We start from the raw sequence: 18,298 nt of genomic DNA on the forward strand, positions 1-18,298 counted from the left end.
TGAGTGTCTGTGTGCAGTATGTGCAGCCAGTATAGGTGCCCTCAGAGCCAGAGAGGGCCTGAGCTCCCCTGGTGCCGGAACTAGAGGCAGTTGTTAGGTGCTGATAGAAGTGTTGGGCATCAAACTCAGGTCCTCTGTGAGAACGTGCTGATCTCTTAGCTGCTGGGAGAACCCTCCAGCCCATTTAAAAATTATTTTCACCAACACAAAGAAAATCTGTACTCTGTAGCTATTGTCTGTTCTGTCATTTCCCTGGCTCCTGGCACTTGCCTTCCTAGGTAGACTTGCCTGTTCCAGGATGTTACATAAATAGAATCACATGATATTTGCTCTTTTTCACTCAGCACATGTTCAGGCCCATCAAACTACACTTTCTTTGTAGAGTTAAATAATATTCCGTGGCATGGGTATATAGCATGTTGTTTCATTCCTTAGTGGATAAGGATGAATAATGCTAATATGAAATTACGTTTTGCTTCTGAAGTGCTGGGGAGGGAACCCAAGGGCCTTGTGCTTGTGCAAGCTAGGCGAGTGCTCCCAGTGAACTCTGACTTCAGCTCCAAGAAGGAGTTTTGACTAAAACATGCGGTATCTGCTTTTAGCCGCCAGCCTTTCTTGGGTAGGAGGGCTGGCAGTACCCATTCCCTTTGGGAGAGCCGTCCATTCAATGAGGACATAGAATACAGGGCATGGTGACAGCAACACTGTGATGGCAAATTGGCTCCTTTAGTTTCTGCCTCCACCAGCACCAGCTCCATGGCTTTGGGCAGCTTCCGTTTCTCTGCTTGTCTCCTTTACGTGAACCAAGGTAGTCACAGCCTTTGGCTGCTTAGGTGTCCATGAGTGTTTGCTTGGATAGAGTAGCCATGGCAACCCTTCCCTGTGAGTGCGCACCCTCAGCGGGCTTCCCTCTGCTTTGCCCAGTGCAGGCTCTCGTGGTTGCTGGCATTTCCCTCCAAGCTGCGAACCTCTATGGCTACATCCTCTGTAAGATGGGGGGCGACGGTGATATGAGCACAGCTGCAGCTAGCTTTCTGTCCCAGACAGTGTTTCAGACGGTGAGTGACGAGTCCCTCCCTAGAGCCTTCCTTCCAGGTGCTCAGTGAAGGGCACCTGCAGGCAGCTGCAGCCAGCTCACCCATTTTACTGTGTGTGCATATATATATATATATATATATATGCAAAATCCAGTGTTGACTATTTCTGATGTATAGCTGTATAGCTCTAGCTGGACGTGGCAGTATACACCTTTGATATCAGTACTCTGGAGGCAGGGGCAGGTGGATCTGAGTTTGAGGCCATCCTGGTCTAATGAGTTCCAGCCAGCCCAGCCAGGGCTTCTTAGTGAGACCCTGTTTTAATAAACAAACAAATTAAAAAAAAAAACCCACAATAGGTCAGTTAGTTCTAGGGACAGCCTTGCGCAGATGTCATACAGTCTAGCTCCAGAACCTTCTCACTTCTAACAAGAGGACAGTCCTTTAGACACTAGCTCCTCATTTGTCCCTAGCTCCTGGCACCCACCATCCTAACAAATTGACAGCTCCTATCAATACAGTGTCTGACATTTTGTGACTACTGTTTAGTTTTAAGTGATATTTAAGACTGGGGCTCAAGTTAGGAAAACTTGCTGCTCCCACAGAGGACGTAGGTTGGTTTCACAGCACCACACGGAAGCTCAGTCATCTATCTGGACCTCCAGTTCCAGAGGACTCTGTAGCAGGACGGTTTTTCTGCTACATTGTATTCACAGATTAGGCAGAAAAAGAGGTGGAGCTGGGAGAGAGAGGAAGGGGAGGGGAGAAAAAGAGGAAGGGGAGGAGAAGAAGGAGGCTATCAGCCATGGAGAACCACGGATGGGTCAAAAGCTGTCCTGGGTAGCAATTTCTATCAAAGGGTTAGATACTGGGTAACAACTCTAATCGTGTGGGCATCTTGTTGATTGAGCATTTCTAAATATATAAATCCTTAGATAATCATTAAGCTTTAAGAGTCTTTATTCTACTGGGTACTGTGAGGATGGCAGATATTGTCTGGTGTCCAGCTGAGCTTTGTGGATGCAGCGTGGGGGTTTGGCAGAGCCATCCCCGACGCTGGCATCTCATGGGTACCAGGGCCTGTGCATCTAGCTAGCTGGAGCCCCTGTCAGAGCCGAGGAGCAGCAGGAAGATGGTGGCTGCCCGGGAACATGCTTGACTGGACGCCGTTTTCTAAATATCACCCATGCAGGACTCTGCTCCCTCTTCTGACTGCCACAGACACCACTCATTACACATACACATTCATTCAGGCAAAATGCTCATACACACAAAATAATTAAAGCAAAACCTACAACTGGCCAGGGAGAGGGCTCAGTGGATAAAGGCACTGGATGTGTAAACCTGACAACATAAATTCAATTCCAGGAATCCACACAAGCCAGATGTGGTGGCAAGCATCTATAACCACAGCACTCCAGATGAGAAGGTAGAGAAGTTCATGGGCCAACTAGCTTGGAGTACACAGTACAGAGACAGATGAGAGATCCTATCTCAAAAACAAGGTGGAAAGTCCCCAAAAGTTGTCCTCTGACCCCGACAGGTGCATCATGGGATGCGCATTCCTACACATATACATGCACATGAATACACACACACACACACCACAGAATTAAGGAAAGAATGACAAAGCCTTGTTTTTGTTTTAAAGCCAGGAAATATTTCTTGGATAATTGTCTCAATAATTGCCAATTGTCAAAATTGAGAGCTGGAGGAGTCTTTTTGGCTTGCTGTGCGGTGCTCTGATCGATGCTACTTGTGCTATGGGTCTCCCCAGTGAGCCTGCTTTTTGTTGGGACAGTCATGGCTCTTCTTGCCTTGCAGGATTCCCCAGGTGACTTTGAGAAGCCCAGGATGGAAGGGCTGGACATCCACCAGCACTAGGTGAGCCGTAGGTGCGGTCCAGAGGCCTGAGCACTTGTGAGAAACCAGCTCCTGACCTGTGCCACAGGCCGAGGCGAACTTTCCCCAGTCCTCCAAGTTGACCCGGAGCAAATCAAAGCTAGAACCCCAGTGTTTAGGGCCTGCTCAGGACCCATGGAGCTTTGGAAAGCTTTGGAAAGGTTGCACCTGCCCCTCGGGGACCCCAGGGACTCCAAGAGTTCATGTGTAAAGTGGAAGGGGAGGGGGCTGCTCACTTTCCAGAGTTACGCCACAGTGCAGTGGAAATCTGGAATGCCTTCCTTCAGCAGCTCTCAGTTCTACGTCTTAGTCCCAGACCATGGGGACAATTACATCTGTCTCTCAGAAGTGCCAGGTATTGGTTTGTCTGGGACCCTGGGAATTACTAGATGTCTAGAAGGTACCCATCACCTCATGGGTGACTTACAAGTCTTTCCAAGGATTCTGATGGGCCCCAGCCAAAGCACTCACACTGATCCCAGCATGACTGGATCTCCCAGAGCTGGAGACCCCAGTGTGGGCAGAGGCTGGTGTCATTCTCCCTCCTGAGGAGGCCACAATCCTCCCTCTGTCTCCCCCTAGGTTTATCACCTGAGGCAGAATTACAGCTCCTGGGAGTCCTGTGACTTAAAGGGTTCCAAGTCCCTTGGATTCCAGAAAGTAGGCCCTAAGGGACAGGTTCAAGGAGACATTTTTATTTTCTGGTGAATGGCACCTGGATATAGAGCGCCTGTACCTTTGATCTCGAAGAAATAGGCAGATAGGTGATTATAGTGTCTTAATGAGTGACTGCAAATCCTGTCAGCATCTGTGTGGCACCACCTGTCCCCCGCTGAGCAGGTGTGGCTGGACACGTAGCCTGCAAGCTCTGTGGTTAGCAGGTGGCACTTGGCCCTGTCCCACTTCAGGGACTGATGAGGTTCTCACCATGTGACTGATGAGAATTACAAAACTCTCGGATCCCTAAAAGACAAGTTGAGGGGTGAGTTCTTGCCCAACACCTCTGCCTATGGCTTGCTTTGGCTTACCAGTTAGGACTCCAATCGGTTTTACTGGCCACAGCAAGTTATCCCATGCTGTGGACTTCACCCACCCCTGTTTCTCAGACTAAGGCTAGCTCATGATGCTGACCCGGGGAGAAGCCTCAGGGTCTCCTGGGCTCAGGAGCCATGCTGATCGTGCGGTCCCCAGCAACCTTGCTGTCTCCAGCTGAAGCTGGCAGGTTAACCTTATTGCTTCTGAACACTTCACTCCTCTAGGTGACTTCCTGCAGGGGATGTCTCAGGTACTTACTCTGAATTATACTTCTGTAGGCTGCTGTGGCTGGTGAATCTGGGGCTTCAACAAAAAAAGACTGGCCTTTGTCACAGCTCCTGCCTTAAAGAGATGGAGAAAAGGAGAAAAGGAGAAAAGGAGAGCGTTGGAAAAGCCTTGCTCTTTTGTGCCTGCTTCAGTGTGGCTGCCTGGGGCTCCCTGCTGGGACAGTAAAGGAGGAAAGACACAACATGGGCCCCAGCTGTGTCCCTCCTCAGCAACAGACGATGTTGCCTTGCTGTGGCCACAAGTCAGTTGGGTAGCATGTGGCAAAGGCAGATTCTAGGCCCAAAGAACTGTTTTCCTCTGCTCTGGGTGGCCCAGAGGTCTGCAAGAGATTCACTAACCCGCAGCCCAGGAAAAATGAGAGTACGGAAAGGGAACCAGCTGGGGCTCTCAACAAACAACTAAGAAAGGGAATGAGGAGGGGCGAGCTTCTGGGCATCTCTGAGGAAACACACGTGTAAACGTGGAACACACACTGACTCTTAGGTGAGCAGAACCCTCAGTGCACACACCCTGTCCTCTGCCTACCCCCCCTATCATGTCATCTTTATGGTTCTTTCCAGCTGCATAGTCACTCACATGCGCACGGATGCACACACTCACCATCCTGAGTATGGAACCCAGGGGAACCTCCCTCAAGCCCCGGTCCCCATGTTGCTACTCAAGGCCCTGTTCAAACACCTCAGTCCTCTCTTCCCTGACAGGAAAAAGCCAGCTCCCACACTTGGGTACATAGTCATCTGCAGCTGAACCCAATCCACCTCAGGCTCTGAGACCCAGGCACCTGGTCCTGCCCCACCTCCTGCCCCCATCACGGGAGTCGACCACTCCGGCAAGCTCAACTCTTACTCTGGGGAAAGTGAAATCTATGGGGCAGTAGAGCCCCTGTCCCCTCACAGCAAACCAATACCTGGGTGAGCCTGGGATAGAGAGAGATGCACATCACTCCCTCATCTGAAGACCATTTAGAGCAGAAATCCTAGGACACCCAACACGGTGTATATGTCAAAGCCCAGCTCAGGAACAGAGTGAGCTGTCTCACCACTAAGTGACCAAGGGGCCCTGCAGTCCTAGGGACATAGCTGGAATTTCATGGAGGATCTGAGCGGTCTGCCCCAGGCCTGCTTCTCTCCTGTAGCTGCAGCTTCTAAGGAGCTCTGTGGGTCCAGCTCTGACTCACCACTGCTGGTTCTGCATACAAGCCCCCGAGCTGCTAAGATGGCTGTGCACGCAGCAGAGGCCCCTCAGAACTGCCATGTTCAGACTCACCTATGTGTGGATCGAGTGGCACTTTGCCCAGAAGAGGGATCTTCAGGTCCTGGCACATGGCCTCTGCACCCCCAGTTGTGGGAGGGAAGATCTGAGACTCTTTCTTGCACTTGGGGCAGATGAAGCCACTCATGTTCTCTACCACACCAATGATGGGCAGCTTCACCTTGTGGCAGAAGCTGATCTCTTTCCGGACATCCTGGAGGGCCACCTCCTGGCAAAGTTCACAGAACAGTTATCCCTCAGCCAAAGGGCACTGAAAGACACATGTGAGCCAGGAGGTGTCATACAATCATCAGAGTGCTCACTCACCTGAGGGGTGGTAAGGACCACTGCCCCATCAATATGTGCCGCAGCCAGATACTGGACCACAGAGAGGTGTTCATCGGATGTGCCGGGTGGGGTGTCTATGATGAGGTAGTCCACATCTCCCCAGTCTACATCACGGAGGAACTGCTTGATCATACCTGGAAGTGGCTGAGGCTGAGTATGTGCCTTCTTTCTAGCAAACATCTCCTGAAGCATCCTTCAGTATGCGTGAGCACTTGGCCTACATTCTCAGCCTCAGTGCAGTGACACTGCTGTCCCCAGGGGCCAGGAGGTGAGATCTGTAGACATGTTGGGTGGCCATGATGAAGCCAGGGGTGCTACTGTCAGTATGTGTGGCACACGCATGTTGTTCCAACAGTCATGTGACTAAAGTGTTAAGAGCGAGAAGGTGCTTGCCCAGCCATGCTGTCTTGCTTCATCTTATGCTTCCCCAGAAAGGGGTTTTCAGTCCATACTTCCCTCCTTGATACCAACCAGCCACCTGATACCACACTACAGACCATTTCGGGATCCTACAAGTCTCAAGAGTAGAAAGCTCACAGTAGGTAATAAAATGTCTACACTGAAAACTGGTATTTCTCAGTTTTATCAGGGAGGGTGAATGCTGAAACAGAACACACTACACACCAGGGTGTGGCTCCAGGTGAGAGCATTTGTAGGCATGAGGTCCTGGGCTCTATCCCAGGACCAAAATAATAGCCCTAACACACTGCAAAGCCCATCAAACGCCCATGGCCTCCCCCAACAGCCTGGATGTAGACAGAACCAGGAATCGGAACCAGGGAGGAGTGACAAACCATTTTTCTTTGGTCCCCTCCAGATGACAGCATCATCCGGGCTGCTGAGCAGGAAGCCCACAGACATCACCCCCAGGTTGTCCTCCACATACTGCAGCAGGGATGGGAAGAAGGGGAGAAACACGGTTGCTTATCAGGGGACAAGGGCACGACACATCCACACAAAACCACCAGTGGGCACTTCCCAAATAATTTGGTAAAAATAGTAATAAAAAATAAAAATAAATCAGGATAAAGGTACCATGTGCCTTACACCCACACTTGCTCTTTGCAACCTCAAAACATTTTTGAGAAACAGGTGGCCATGTGTGGCCTGTGCCTCAGCTAAAATAAACAGTCTCCTCAAGTGTCCAAATTGGATCAGCAGAGACTCTATAACCCTGTTTTGTAGGTGAGGTTTGACTGGGGCACACTGTGGTCATTCAGTTGCACAGTACCACTTTGGAGCTATGGAACCAGAGAGCACAGGTCCACGAGCCCCGTTACAGACAAGGCCTGCTCATCCTTGGTCTGGAAAACAGTCTCAGTCAATGTTCAACCCTTGCCTCCAACAGCCCATCAGATATAACTAACCCCCACACACTGCCTCCCCAAGTAAGGCTCACTCACCACTGGAGACCAGCCGGAGCCACTCTGGTGAACCTGTGGGAACATGACAGTCATTCTTGTCACTGACAACGTGACCATGGAGGATGACTTCACACAGTGTGATTCACTATCCTGTACTGCACCACTCAATTAAAAGGTCCCTGAATTACTTTTATTTAGTGGTGTGTGTGCCTGTATATGTTTCATGACTGCATATGTAGAGTTCAGAGGTCAACCTTCAGGACTCTCTTTCCACTATGTGGATCCTAGAACCCAGGTCATAGGGTTTGGCAGCAAGCACTTCTACCTGCTCGCCACTCAGTTCTTAAGGAGGGTTGAGAAATGAAGATCTTATTTGATACAAACACTCTATCCCTGCCCTTGCCACGGAACCAAAATTATTCAAGTTCAGGCACAACTCAGAGGATTTAAAAAGAAGGGGAGTGCCGGGCAGTGGTGGCACACGCCTTTAATCCCAGCACTTGGGAGGTAGAGGTAGGCGGATTTCTGAGTTTGAGGCCAGCCTGGTCTACAGAGTGAGTTCCAGGACAGCTAGGGCTATACAGAGAAACCCTGTCTCAAAAAACCAAATAAATAAATAAATAAATAAATAAATAAATAAATAAATAAATAAATAAATGGGTAGTGCTGCCAGCAGCAGAGAAAACACAAGCATGTCAGGTCGGCCAGGCAGCCATGCACAGCAGCAGAGGGAAACTACTGTGACCTTCAGTGCCACAGCTGATTCCAGGCTGCCCTGAGCAAGTGGCAGAGATGGCTTAGCCATTAAAGGCACTGGCTGCCCCGTGCTCAAAGGACCTGGGTTCAGTTCCCAGCACCTGTATGGTAGTTGCTTACATCTGTCTGTAATTCCAGGTCCTGGGATCTGACACACTCCCTGGGACTTTTTGGATACTGTGTATATATGATTCACAGACAAACATGCAGGGAAAATACCCTTACACGTAAAATAAAATTTTAAAAGCTACTCTTGGGCTGGGCTTGGTGTTACACACCTTTAATCCCAACACTCTGGAGGCTATGACAAGTGAACCTCTATGAATTCCAGGCCAGCCAGGGCCACCCAGTGAGAGCTTGTCTACCAAACAAACAAACAAACAAACCCCAAAACTGTCCCAGTCAGTGGCCTGAGCCCTGACTCCAGAATGCTACCTACAGGGGCAAGAGCCCAGAGTTACCAGGAAGCCCCATGGGGCTATTTCTGGGCCTGGATCCCCAGGGCTGGGCTCTGTTCTGTTATGAAATTGGAATTTACACAACTTCTGCCTACACATCAGACTGGGCCTTCTCCTCTTTCAGTTTTCCAGACAGGGTCCTAATGCCAGCCTCCACCCCCAAAACTAAGTGTTCCTCCTGACTCACCCTCCCAAGTAGCTGGGACTACAGCTTACAGCACCATGTCTGGCTAAATGTCTACTTCATAAGACAACTCTGTAATACACATATTCCCATGTTGGCGAGTGTGTTGTGTAAAGGCTCACTGACTGGGGCACAGTCCTGCTTTTTTACTTCAACATGGGTACCACTATGCATACTAGCATCTTCATATGCACACCCGGGCCTTGGCAGTGTCTGGGTGAGCTTCCTATTTGCTAAGGCTAAAGGCTTCTGTTCCTGTCTCCTCTCCTGCCTGCCTTGGCCTATCCTCTGCTCTTTCCTGTGAGGATCATTGGCCTTGCTTGACATTGCATGCCTGGAAGAGGAGCCGGAGTGAAGGAGACAGCATCACCTGTGGCATCTGAGCCCAGCCCTGATTCTGTACACCACCAGAGGTCCTTCCAGGATGAGCAGACAACCCCACTGTCCTGCTGCTGAGTCACTCAGCAGTGCCACAGTCAGGGTCTCAGTTCCCTAGCAGAGACCACAGCTCTGAAAGATTCCCTTGCTTCCAGTGCAGACCCAAGCTAACCCAGGCCCTGAGTTACTGCTCAGAGTTGAATTTCCGATTCTCACTTCTGCATTCCGCTTGCTGTTTCCCTCTCCCACCCATAAAAGGCTCAAAAAATCCCCAGTGTTTCTCACATATGTGGATGTACCTTATATCTAATCCCAAATCCCTAAATCCACAGCCATTGAGAAAGGGGACAGAGGGGCCTGTACGTGCTTGCCCAAAGAGAACCAGTTAAATTCTCCATCAGCTCACCTGCTCTCCTTCTAAGCCCATGATCTTGGGAATCGATGGTCCACAGATATCGATGTCCAGAAGAGCAACCTGGGAATGAAAAGAGACAGGTGGTACCATCACTGACTGCTGGACTTTCAAGAAACGCACAGTGGGATGGGGAGTGGGCAACACACAAAAACAAATGGTTGAGCCTCCACTCTCCCATGGGAAGGATGGAGCATAGACCATCCAGGAACTCCTAGGGCAATAGGAATGCACACAGCTTCCGGTGTGGAACAGGTACATCAGGCCACTGGAGCGATTTAGGTGATTCGACCTAGGAGTGGACCATGATTTCTGCATCACAGAAGATGAAGCTGAGATTCAGAGAGGCCCAGGGACTTGTTCAATAAGCAGGGAATGGAGATGGAACAAAAGTCAGCATCTCCACTGCCAGTGCCTCTCCCCACCAGTCAGGCCTACAGCAGAACTATGGCTGACCTCTGGGCAAGCCCCAAGTTCCTGGGATCAAGCTGACAACAAGCTTTCCAAAGAGGCTTTCAACAAGAAAGGAGATGCCGGTCAGATGGCTCGGATATTAAGAGAACACACTTCCCTTAAAGAGAGCCTGAAATGGATTCACAGTACCTATGTTGGGTGGCTCAAGACCCTTTGTAATTCTTTCATGGGATCTGATGTCTCCTTCTAGCCTCAAGAGGAACAGCACTTGAGCACACAGTGGCCCCTACACACACCTTTTTAATTTTATGCATATGAGTGTCTTGCTTGTGTGTATGTCTGTGCATCTCATACAGGCCTGGTGTTCACGTAAGCCATGAAAGGGCATCAGATCCCCTGGAACTGGAGCTACAAACAGTTGTTAGTTGCCATCTGGGTGTTGAGAACTGAACCCAGGTCCTTTTAAAAGGGCAGTCAGTATTCTTAACCACTGAGCCATCTCTCCTGTCCTCCTATTTTTTTTTTCTAAAACAAAACAAAACCAAAACCCTAGAAGAATGAGGAGGAGGAAGATGAGGGAGAGAGGAGCTGGAGAGATGGCTCAGAGGTAAGAGCACTTGCTGGCTGCCCTTCCAGAGGACCCAAGAAAAAAATACTCTTTCTTCCATATCGGGCATCCAACACCTTCTTCTGGCCTATCAGACAGGCACCTGCACACACATGGCACTCACACAGACACACAGATACATAAAAATAATCTTTAAAAACATGAAAGGAATCTGGGAAGTTCTTGTGGGGACTTAGGTAGTCTCAGAAGACTTCCACCAAATCGACACTCCAGGCCTGCAGCTGTACGCACTGCCCTTGAGAAGGGCAGCCACTCGTCGTGAGAACTGTAGTGGGCACTAGGAGTGCAGCACCTCTGGGGAACTTTGGAACTTGCCCCATGCTCTCCGTCTTCCTTCTTCAGTCCTACTTCCTCTACATGCTGGCTGACTGCAGTGCCTGAGACTGAGAGGGACACAGGGGACTTCTTCACTAAGATCCTGTTTGCCTCCTGTGCCCTCTGCTGGTCTGGCCCAAAAGTGCAGCAAAGGGACATCTGCCACCATACAGAGGCAGGGACCTGGGTCTGTATGTGGCAGCATCTCTGCAGCCCAGCAGGGTTCCAGCCACCTTCTTATCAGTTCCTTTTGAGGAACGATTCTTCCCACAAGCCAGAGAAGAAGTCAAGCCAAGTGACAGCAGGATGCAATACGCAGCCTCTGATCTTCCTGAGGTGCTCTTTATGGGCAGACTGTCTGAGTCAGCACTCCAACAATCAATTGCTTCTCTCCTGCCTACATCAGGATAGTGGGTGCCTGCTGAGAACCAAGCCTGTACTTGTATGTCCCCAGGACCTCTCAGCTGCTGATGGCTAGGAGTCCTTCTCACAGTGAACTGGAAGTGGGGGCACTGTGGGGCTCTCAAGTTTCTTCTCTACCTTCTTCTACCTTTTTCTTAAGGTCTTGGTTTTGACTCTGCACCTTTCCAGAAGCCACTTCACCTGGAGGCTTCTCCCTCAGTCTTGTCTATCTGAGCTTCTGGCCTGTAAATCAAGAGCTTGAGGGTTCAGACGCATCCAGCTGGGGCGCCTCCAAACCCAGGGACAGGTCTCAGGTGCTTCCTCAGCATAACTGACAGTACATACAGATGCTGCTCGCCTTTGGCCCACGGAGCCCAAGATGATCCTTTACTGGAGTTAGACCCATGCAGTGGAAGCTGGCGTGGTGATGCTCCATCCACCTAGCTCCTCCCTCATTTACATACCTCCCTACCTCTGCCTAGGAGGGAGTGTGTGCGTGCATGTGTGTCAGGGCTCGACTCCACTTCTACTGTCTTTACCTAGGCCTTTTCCACACAAGATGACACACATCAACTAGAAAGAGACTGAGTGCCAGGTGTCTACGGCACCAGAGAAGGCAGCCTGAAGGCTGGAGACACTGTGCTACTGACTCTCAGTAAGCTCAAATTCAGTGTTCGCTGCATCTACACTGTGCACTGCAGACAGCCCAGAGAAGTCGGGCTTTCCTACAAGCTGCTTTCATTGCTGAGACAGTCTCACTGTGGAGCCCAGACTGACATGGAACTCCTGGCAAGACTCTTGAGCACCAAGACTTCAGGTGTGAGCCAGCTCGGCCAGCTCTTCATCTTTTTGAAACAACTGTAACTGCATAAATACAGCCTGCCTGGTCCTGTCTCCCCTGGACTCCATACTGAAAGGTCTGGACAAGCATGTGGCGGGCAAGACACTCTTGTAGGGAAGATAGGCATGTGAGCAGCTCCCATGCCTGGCCACAGCAGAGCCTGCGGCTACACAGCTAAGACTATTCCTAACAGTTCTAGAGCCAAAGCATATTCTGGACAAAATATGCATCAGTTTTTTGTCATTGGGGGTGTTGTTGCTGTTGTTGTTGTTGTTTTTAGTTGGGGAGGGGATGGAGCTGCTTCTGGGGATGAAGCAGGGACCTTGTACATGTCAGTCAAAGCTCCACCACTGTGCTCCAGCCCCAGCCCCTTATAAAAAATGCAAACTGCAATAAAAAAGGTTTCACTGTACTGGGCGATGCAAATTTAACCCTCTGGTGGCAAGAGACTGTCTCCTAACAGAACAATGAAGAGATGAACAAACGTAACCTGCCCTTGCTGTGGGCTGGGCAGGCTGCATGACAACTCTAAGGCAATCATCACTGAACTTCAGTTAGCAACAGGCGCTGTTAATGAAGATGGCTCCCAGGACATTCCCAGGACACTGACTGTGTGCTAGGCTCTGCGCTTGCATCGTAACTGCAGCCTCACACAGGCCTCTGAGCCCCATTTTATAGATGAGAAAATGGAGGCAGAGAGAGCGAGTCTGGTAACCAGCCTGGGCATCAGCAGTGACGGGGACAGAGCTGGGATATGAACCTGGCCTGCTCTTGGCCACCACACCTGTACTGAAGCCTCACCCAGAGCACAGGCCTGGGAATTTGAGTCAAGTTTGTCTGTTTTGAGACAGGGTCTCACTTTGTAGCCATGACTGGCCTTGAATTCAAAAGCCTACTGCTCTGAAATGCTGGGATTACAAGCATTTGCCACATGGCCGGGTGAGGTGATTCCAGTTCCATGCTTGCCTGTGCTCTTGAGATGAAGGACCTAGCACAAGGGTCATTTCTGTAAGAGGCAAATAGAAAATATCTTCTGCTTTATGGACAAAACCAATAATAACATATAGGTGCTTGTCTGACTGGAGAAGTGACCATTTGAATATGTAAATATCAGTTGACTATGTAAATAGCATTCTTAGCTCAGAGGAGATGGACCAAACTACAGCTGCAGCATCTGGACTTCAAGACAACAGAAAGAGCTTTATGAGGGGCCAGTGTAAAAGGTCAACTAGAATATGAAGAGGTACACTGACCTCTTGGTTAGAGAACTCAGCGAAACACCTCAGCCAGTGGCCAGGCAGTTCCTCATTCTCTGTAGGGTCAAGACAGTCAGAGAGGCTGGTTCCCTGGAGTCTGGGAATCACTCTCTAAAGCCATCAGCAGCCTCTGACACAAGGAGCACCTCCCAGGTTAGCCCAGGCTCCCACCTGTGTATCTCCATCCTCTGCCAGGCCATGGGCAAGGTGGGCACTGAATGTGCTTTTCCCAACACCGCCTTTCCCAGACAGCACCAAGATCTTGTGTCGTACAGTCTTCATCTTCTCTCTGATTTCCTCCACAGCTGCAAAGGAATGGAGGAAGTGAGTCCTACCTGTCCCTCTTCCAAAGTGCTAGGAAGTGTCACACTCTTAAGCTGTTTCTAAGGCTCTTTGTAAGACATCACTTCAGCAAAATAATAATAAATGCTAGGAAGAAAATATAGTTTCTATTAGCCTGAAAAAAAAAAGCTGTCTTCTTTATGCAGTACCTCATCTACTAGAACATGGGCTCCCAGGAGAGTGGGCTGTTCAAAGCCCCAGCTCCTGAACAGAACCCGGTAGAGAGGAAAGCTGTATAACTCCACAGGCATCTCTTCACATCTGCAGAAATTCTTTGGCTGTCACAAGGAGGGACTACTGACATCTTAGACGATGGATGCTAAGTGTCTTAGCACAGAATAGCCCCAGTAAAAAGGCATGATCAGTCTCAAATGTCACTAGGGCCGAGGATGAGAAACTGACGGGCTCTCAGCAGGTAACCATCCCAGCAGCTCACTGCTTTTCCAATGTCACGTCTTAGTTCAATCCTTACAAACTACACTGTGGGGTGACTATTCTTCATGATGAGGGCATTCAGAAGTCCTGCTCAAGGTCAGTTTGCAGGTGACCTAACAACCAAACCCAGCTTCTCTCTGAATCCGCTCAAGAGCCTTCTCCCAGCTTCCTGTTCCCCAAGACCCTTCCAGGCAGGTTTTCAGTATCCTCCCCCTGGAGCTGGCCCTTCACAGTGCTTATCCCTGTCAGGTTTAATGTGTCTGCTTCTGCTTCCTCTCCCACTTTGGTCTGTCTCCCATCTGTCTCTCCACTGAGATAATGATCACTCATGTCTGCTGAAAGAGACTCCTTAACAGGAAGGATTCTTCTCTGACACAGACAGAGCCTCTGTGACCCATGATGGACATGTACCAGGCCTTAGGCCTGGAAAGACCTCAGTATTTATCCATTTTGCCCTCTGTGCTTGGCCTTGTGTATGCTGAGGTCAGTGGTTATCACTCCAACCCTGTATTTGCCCCACATCACTTTTTTCAATTCTATCCTTCTTTAAGGTCCTATTTACAATTAAAAAAAAAAAAGGAAGGATCTCGTCTAAGCTCTGGCTGGCCTCTAATCATTATGAAGGATGACTTTGAACTCCTAAAAGTCTTAAGTGCTGAGATTACAGGAATGTGCCAGCACATTCGACCTAACTAATGTTCGTTCATTCACTCATTCATTTATACAGGGTCTCATCCTGTAGCCCAGGCTGGCTTTTAACTTGCAGCCATCCTCCTGCTTCTGGCCCTAGAATACCAGAGGAACAAGCCTATGCCACCAAGCTTATTTAAATGCCCCTTTCGGTTCCCTATCACAGATGAGACTAAATCTCAATTTCTCCCGCTGTTGGACTTTGAAAACCTCCCCCTCGCTCCTCAAGCTCGGCTTTCTACGCCAAACCCCTACAACCAATTACAATATTGCCCACTAGCCGCTGTCATTCACCTCTCAAGTCCCGCCCCTTCCACTTCCTGATCTGCCCGCCGCTTCCTCCTCACCCGGGTCCGGTGCGGCGCTGGCTCCGGATGCACACAGTCTCTGGTTGGGGCATCCTTGGCACGAGGCTCCTCGGCCCGCCTGGGCGCTGTCGGCCCCGGGGCAGCCTGCGCGGAGACAAGGGCACAGTCAGAGCGGCTCGGTCCCAGCGGGACCACCCACGCGTCCTGCGCTAGCTCACCGTGGGGCGCCTCCTCCATGCTGCCTCTCTTGCCTGGGCTGCGCTCGCCGGAACTTCAGAGGCGTGCTTCCGCCTCGCGGGTCCAATCTGACCCTCCGGCCGCGTGAACAGTCTCGCCAGACCAGGACTGCGCACGCGCGAAAACCGTGCGTGCAGTGGGTGGGGCTCTTATGAATGTTCCCGCTAAAACTGAGCTTAGTCTCTCAATTTATGGCATCTGAGCAGATGAAGTGGCTCTAACGATTAAAGGTGCTGTTGAGCCAGCCTGCGTTCAAGATCCAGAACTCATATGATGGAAAGCGAGGATGGACTCTGACACATACACATATGCACAGTAATACGTTTTTGGTTTTGTTTTTTAAAGTATGGCTTTTGTCGTCAAAGAATGTTATTCTCCATGACCTCAGTGTTGATGCAAAACTGCTAGTAAAAGTACAATCTAGCCGGGCGGTGGTGGCGCACGCCTTTAATCCCAGCACTTGGGAGGCAGAGGCAGACGGATTAATGAGTTCGAGGCCAGCCTGGTCTACATAGTGAGTTCCAGGAAGCCAGGGCTACACAGAGAAGCCTTGTCTCGAAAAACCAAACCAACCAACCAAACAAAACAAAACAAAACCAAACCAAAAAAAAAAAAAAAAAAGTACAATCTATGTCAATATCTACTCAGTTTCAGATAATCTGCCCTACCCTAGATTTGTTACAGGCTGGGATTGTGGCTCAGTTGGTAGAGTGCTTGTTCTATCATGCGTGAGATCCTATATTTAGTCCCCAGCACTGAAACAAAACAGAACCAACAAAGCACTCCCTCCCGTTCTTTCTTCTCTCCTCTCCTTTCTTCTGCCCAGGCTGATCTTGAATTAATGATTTTCTTGCCATGCTTGTCTAAGAGGTGAGAGTTCATAAAGGGGTGTACCTCAGTGGTAGAGTGCCTGTTTAGTAAATTAAAAACCATAAATTCAATCCCTAGCAGTATACGGGGTTAGGGTTAGGGTTAGGGTTAGGCAGCAGTGTACAGTCTCATTTGATCCTTGTACCTCCATCTTTCAGCTGTTGGGATTACAATTACTCCTGGCTCCTGGGCTTAAAAAACAAACAAAAAAACAAAACAAAACTGAAACACCCTTAAAATTGCTATGCTATTGAGAATAATATTGCGTTTGGTTGTTTTCCCCTCAGATTTGTTCGGTGAAACCTCTTCAGACCCACTCCTGTCCCCACTGGGAGTTTTTCCTAGCTTTCTCTCACTCCAGGTCACCACTGTCCTTCTGAAAGCTTGGCTGTGTCTGTGGAGCAGTGTTTAGACGTCATGAAGACATCCCGTCCACGGGCACAGCCATGGGAGCATGGCTGCATGCAACCTTGGCACAAGGTGATGGTGGTGGTTGGTACTGTTCTCATTGAATGATTTCAAACGTTTTTCATTTAGTTTTGAGAGTATTACATCATTTCTCCTCTCCTTTTCCTCCCCCCAAACCCTCCCATATAACTCTCCTTGCTGTTTATCAAATTCATGGACTCTTTTTTTATTGTTATTGTAACAGGCCCCCAGACCTTAGCACAAGTGTCTCCATGGTGGAAGTGCCATTCAGGCCATAAAACTCAGCACTTCAGGCCAAAATGAAAACAAAGACATAATCCATCAAAGTCCATAGTTCTGAGAAAGTCTCTAAATGTACTAACCTTGCTTTTTTAGCTTCTGTAGTGCCGATTCTGGCTAATTGTTCTTGTTAACTGAAGTATGTCAACCCAGAACATGGTTTGTGTGCCTAAAAGCTCGTTCCAAGAAAGGCTCAATGCTACACTGGGATCCTGAATAGCAAAATCTTCCTATTGGCTTAAACCCATGTCTGAACAGTCTTCTCTGATGAGTACCCTGTTGTGTCTATAAAAAGATAAAGGGAGAGGGGATATGCTTGGTGGGGGTATAGTCATGCATGGGGGGAGGGAGTGCCTCGGCAGGCCCATGATGAGGCATCCCTTCCCCCATTTATTCAGGGAATGGGGGGGGCAGGTTGAGAGGGTAGTAGAGACAGAGAAAGGAATAGGGGGGGGCACATATTGTGATCATACCAGCTTTATAGGGTATAGGGTATGGAACATAAACAGGGAAAATATGCAACAGTGGTGGCTGTGGAACGTTGCATTGTCTTTTAGCAATGACTTGTCACGTTGGCCTTAGTGATGGAGACTGAAGGTGGGAGAGGGGAGGGAGGAGCACATATGGGTGGTTCTTGATTGACTAACAAGGCCATTCCTGCTTCAGGCCTGTCTCCAAACCTGGGACTTGGAGATCCCCACCCCCATGACTTCCATTCCAGCTGTACTTTTTCACCAGCTCACCACACATGCTCCAGCATCCTAAAAAGCCCAGCCTTTTTGCCCACCCTGCTGCTTTTGCTGTTCCCATTTGGAGGTGGCCGCATTCTGTGTTTCTCCTCAATAAATTTCTGTGTGACTTTGTGGTGTTCCTTGAGTTTGAAACCAGCCTGATCTGCACAGCCAGCTGAGGGTAATAAGGAGATCATGTCTCAAAGAAAGAAAGAGAGAAAGAAAGAGAGAAAGGAAGGAAGAAAAGAAGGAAAGAGAAGAGACAAAGAAAATGAATGGTGAAACTAAGACAAAGCTTGGTGGATGAGTTCTTGTGTAAACAGCCTAAGAAAGACCCTAAAACATCTTAAATCCTAAACAACTTAAGTTTAGTTGTAAGAGTAATAACTATCTAGTCTTTAACCCTGTCAGAGATTTGAGAAGGAATAAATATTATTTGAGTATGTAGGAAACACATGTATGCAGCTTTTAAGAATCACAGAAATGGCAGAGATAGCTTACCACTGGACAGTCTCTAATGTTTCATATAATGCTGGAGCATCTATCCTCAGTCTTCTGGCCCAGAACATCTGACAGACTTTAAGTGATGTAGGAATTAGGAAGGACTAGCTTAGCCTGTCTTGGCAGAACTTAGCAGTTGACTATCCTGCATCCATTTGTCCTTTTTGGACAGCATTTTGTCTGCAGATAAAATCAGGGCGTTTCTTG

At 49.2% G+C, this 18,298-nt stretch overlaps 2 protein-coding genes and 1 long non-coding RNA gene across 3 annotated transcripts in view; 2 read left to right on the plus strand and 1 right to left on the minus strand.

Moving 5' to 3' along the window:
• Positions 1-5,271, plus strand: part of Tvp23a (trans-golgi network vesicle protein 23 homolog A) — a 34,366-nt gene extending 29,095 nt beyond the window's left edge. Inside the window, exons 5-7 of the mRNA XM_028778394.1 lie at positions 930-1,058; positions 2,862-2,921; positions 4,253-5,271. Of these exons, the coding sequence (XP_028634227.1) occupies positions 930-1,058; positions 2,862-2,921 (189 nt within the window). The 3' untranslated portion in view covers positions 4,253-5,271. The remainder of the gene's footprint in view (positions 1-929; positions 1,059-2,861; positions 2,922-4,252) is intronic.
• Positions 3,614-15,301, minus strand: Nubp1 (nucleotide binding protein 1). The gene is made up of 10 exons (XM_028778393.1): positions 15,263-15,301; positions 15,084-15,188; positions 13,441-13,574; positions 9,408-9,476; positions 7,265-7,297; positions 6,656-6,746; positions 5,841-5,995; positions 5,529-5,742; positions 4,233-4,316; positions 3,614-3,902 (listed from the first exon to the last, which is right to left on the minus strand). Exons 1-10 carry the CDS (start codon positions 15,279-15,281, stop codon positions 3,844-3,846), a joined length of 963 nt encoding a protein of 320 aa, XP_028634226.1. The 5' UTR covers positions 15,282-15,301; the 3' UTR covers positions 3,614-3,843.
• A 1,024-nt stretch (positions 15,302-16,325) lies between these two features.
• On the plus strand, positions 16,326-17,727 carry LOC114630212. The gene is made up of 2 exons (XR_003712784.1): positions 16,326-16,631; positions 17,526-17,727. It is a non-coding gene; the product is annotated as an uncharacterized LOC114630212 (long non-coding RNA).
• The last annotated feature ends 571 nt before the right edge of the window (positions 17,728-18,298 follow it).

The sequence above is a fragment of the Grammomys surdaster genome, unplaced genomic scaffold (genome assembly GCF_004785775.1).
Source record: "Grammomys surdaster isolate TR1022 unplaced genomic scaffold, NIH_TR_1.0 334, whole genome shotgun sequence".
NCBI classification, from domain to species: Eukaryota; Metazoa; Chordata; class Mammalia; order Rodentia; family Muridae; genus Grammomys; species Grammomys surdaster.

Coding starts and splice junctions, on each gene's coding strand:
- Nubp1 (XM_028778393.1), bottom strand. Junction 7,298..9,407: donor TGGGCTTAGAAGGAGAGCAG/GTGAGCTGATGG, acceptor ATGTTCCCACAG/GTTCACCAGAGTGGCTCCGG. Junction 4,317..5,528: donor GCCACTCGATCCACACATAG/GTGAGTCTGAAC, acceptor CATCTCTTTAAG/GCAGGAGCTGTGACAAAGGC.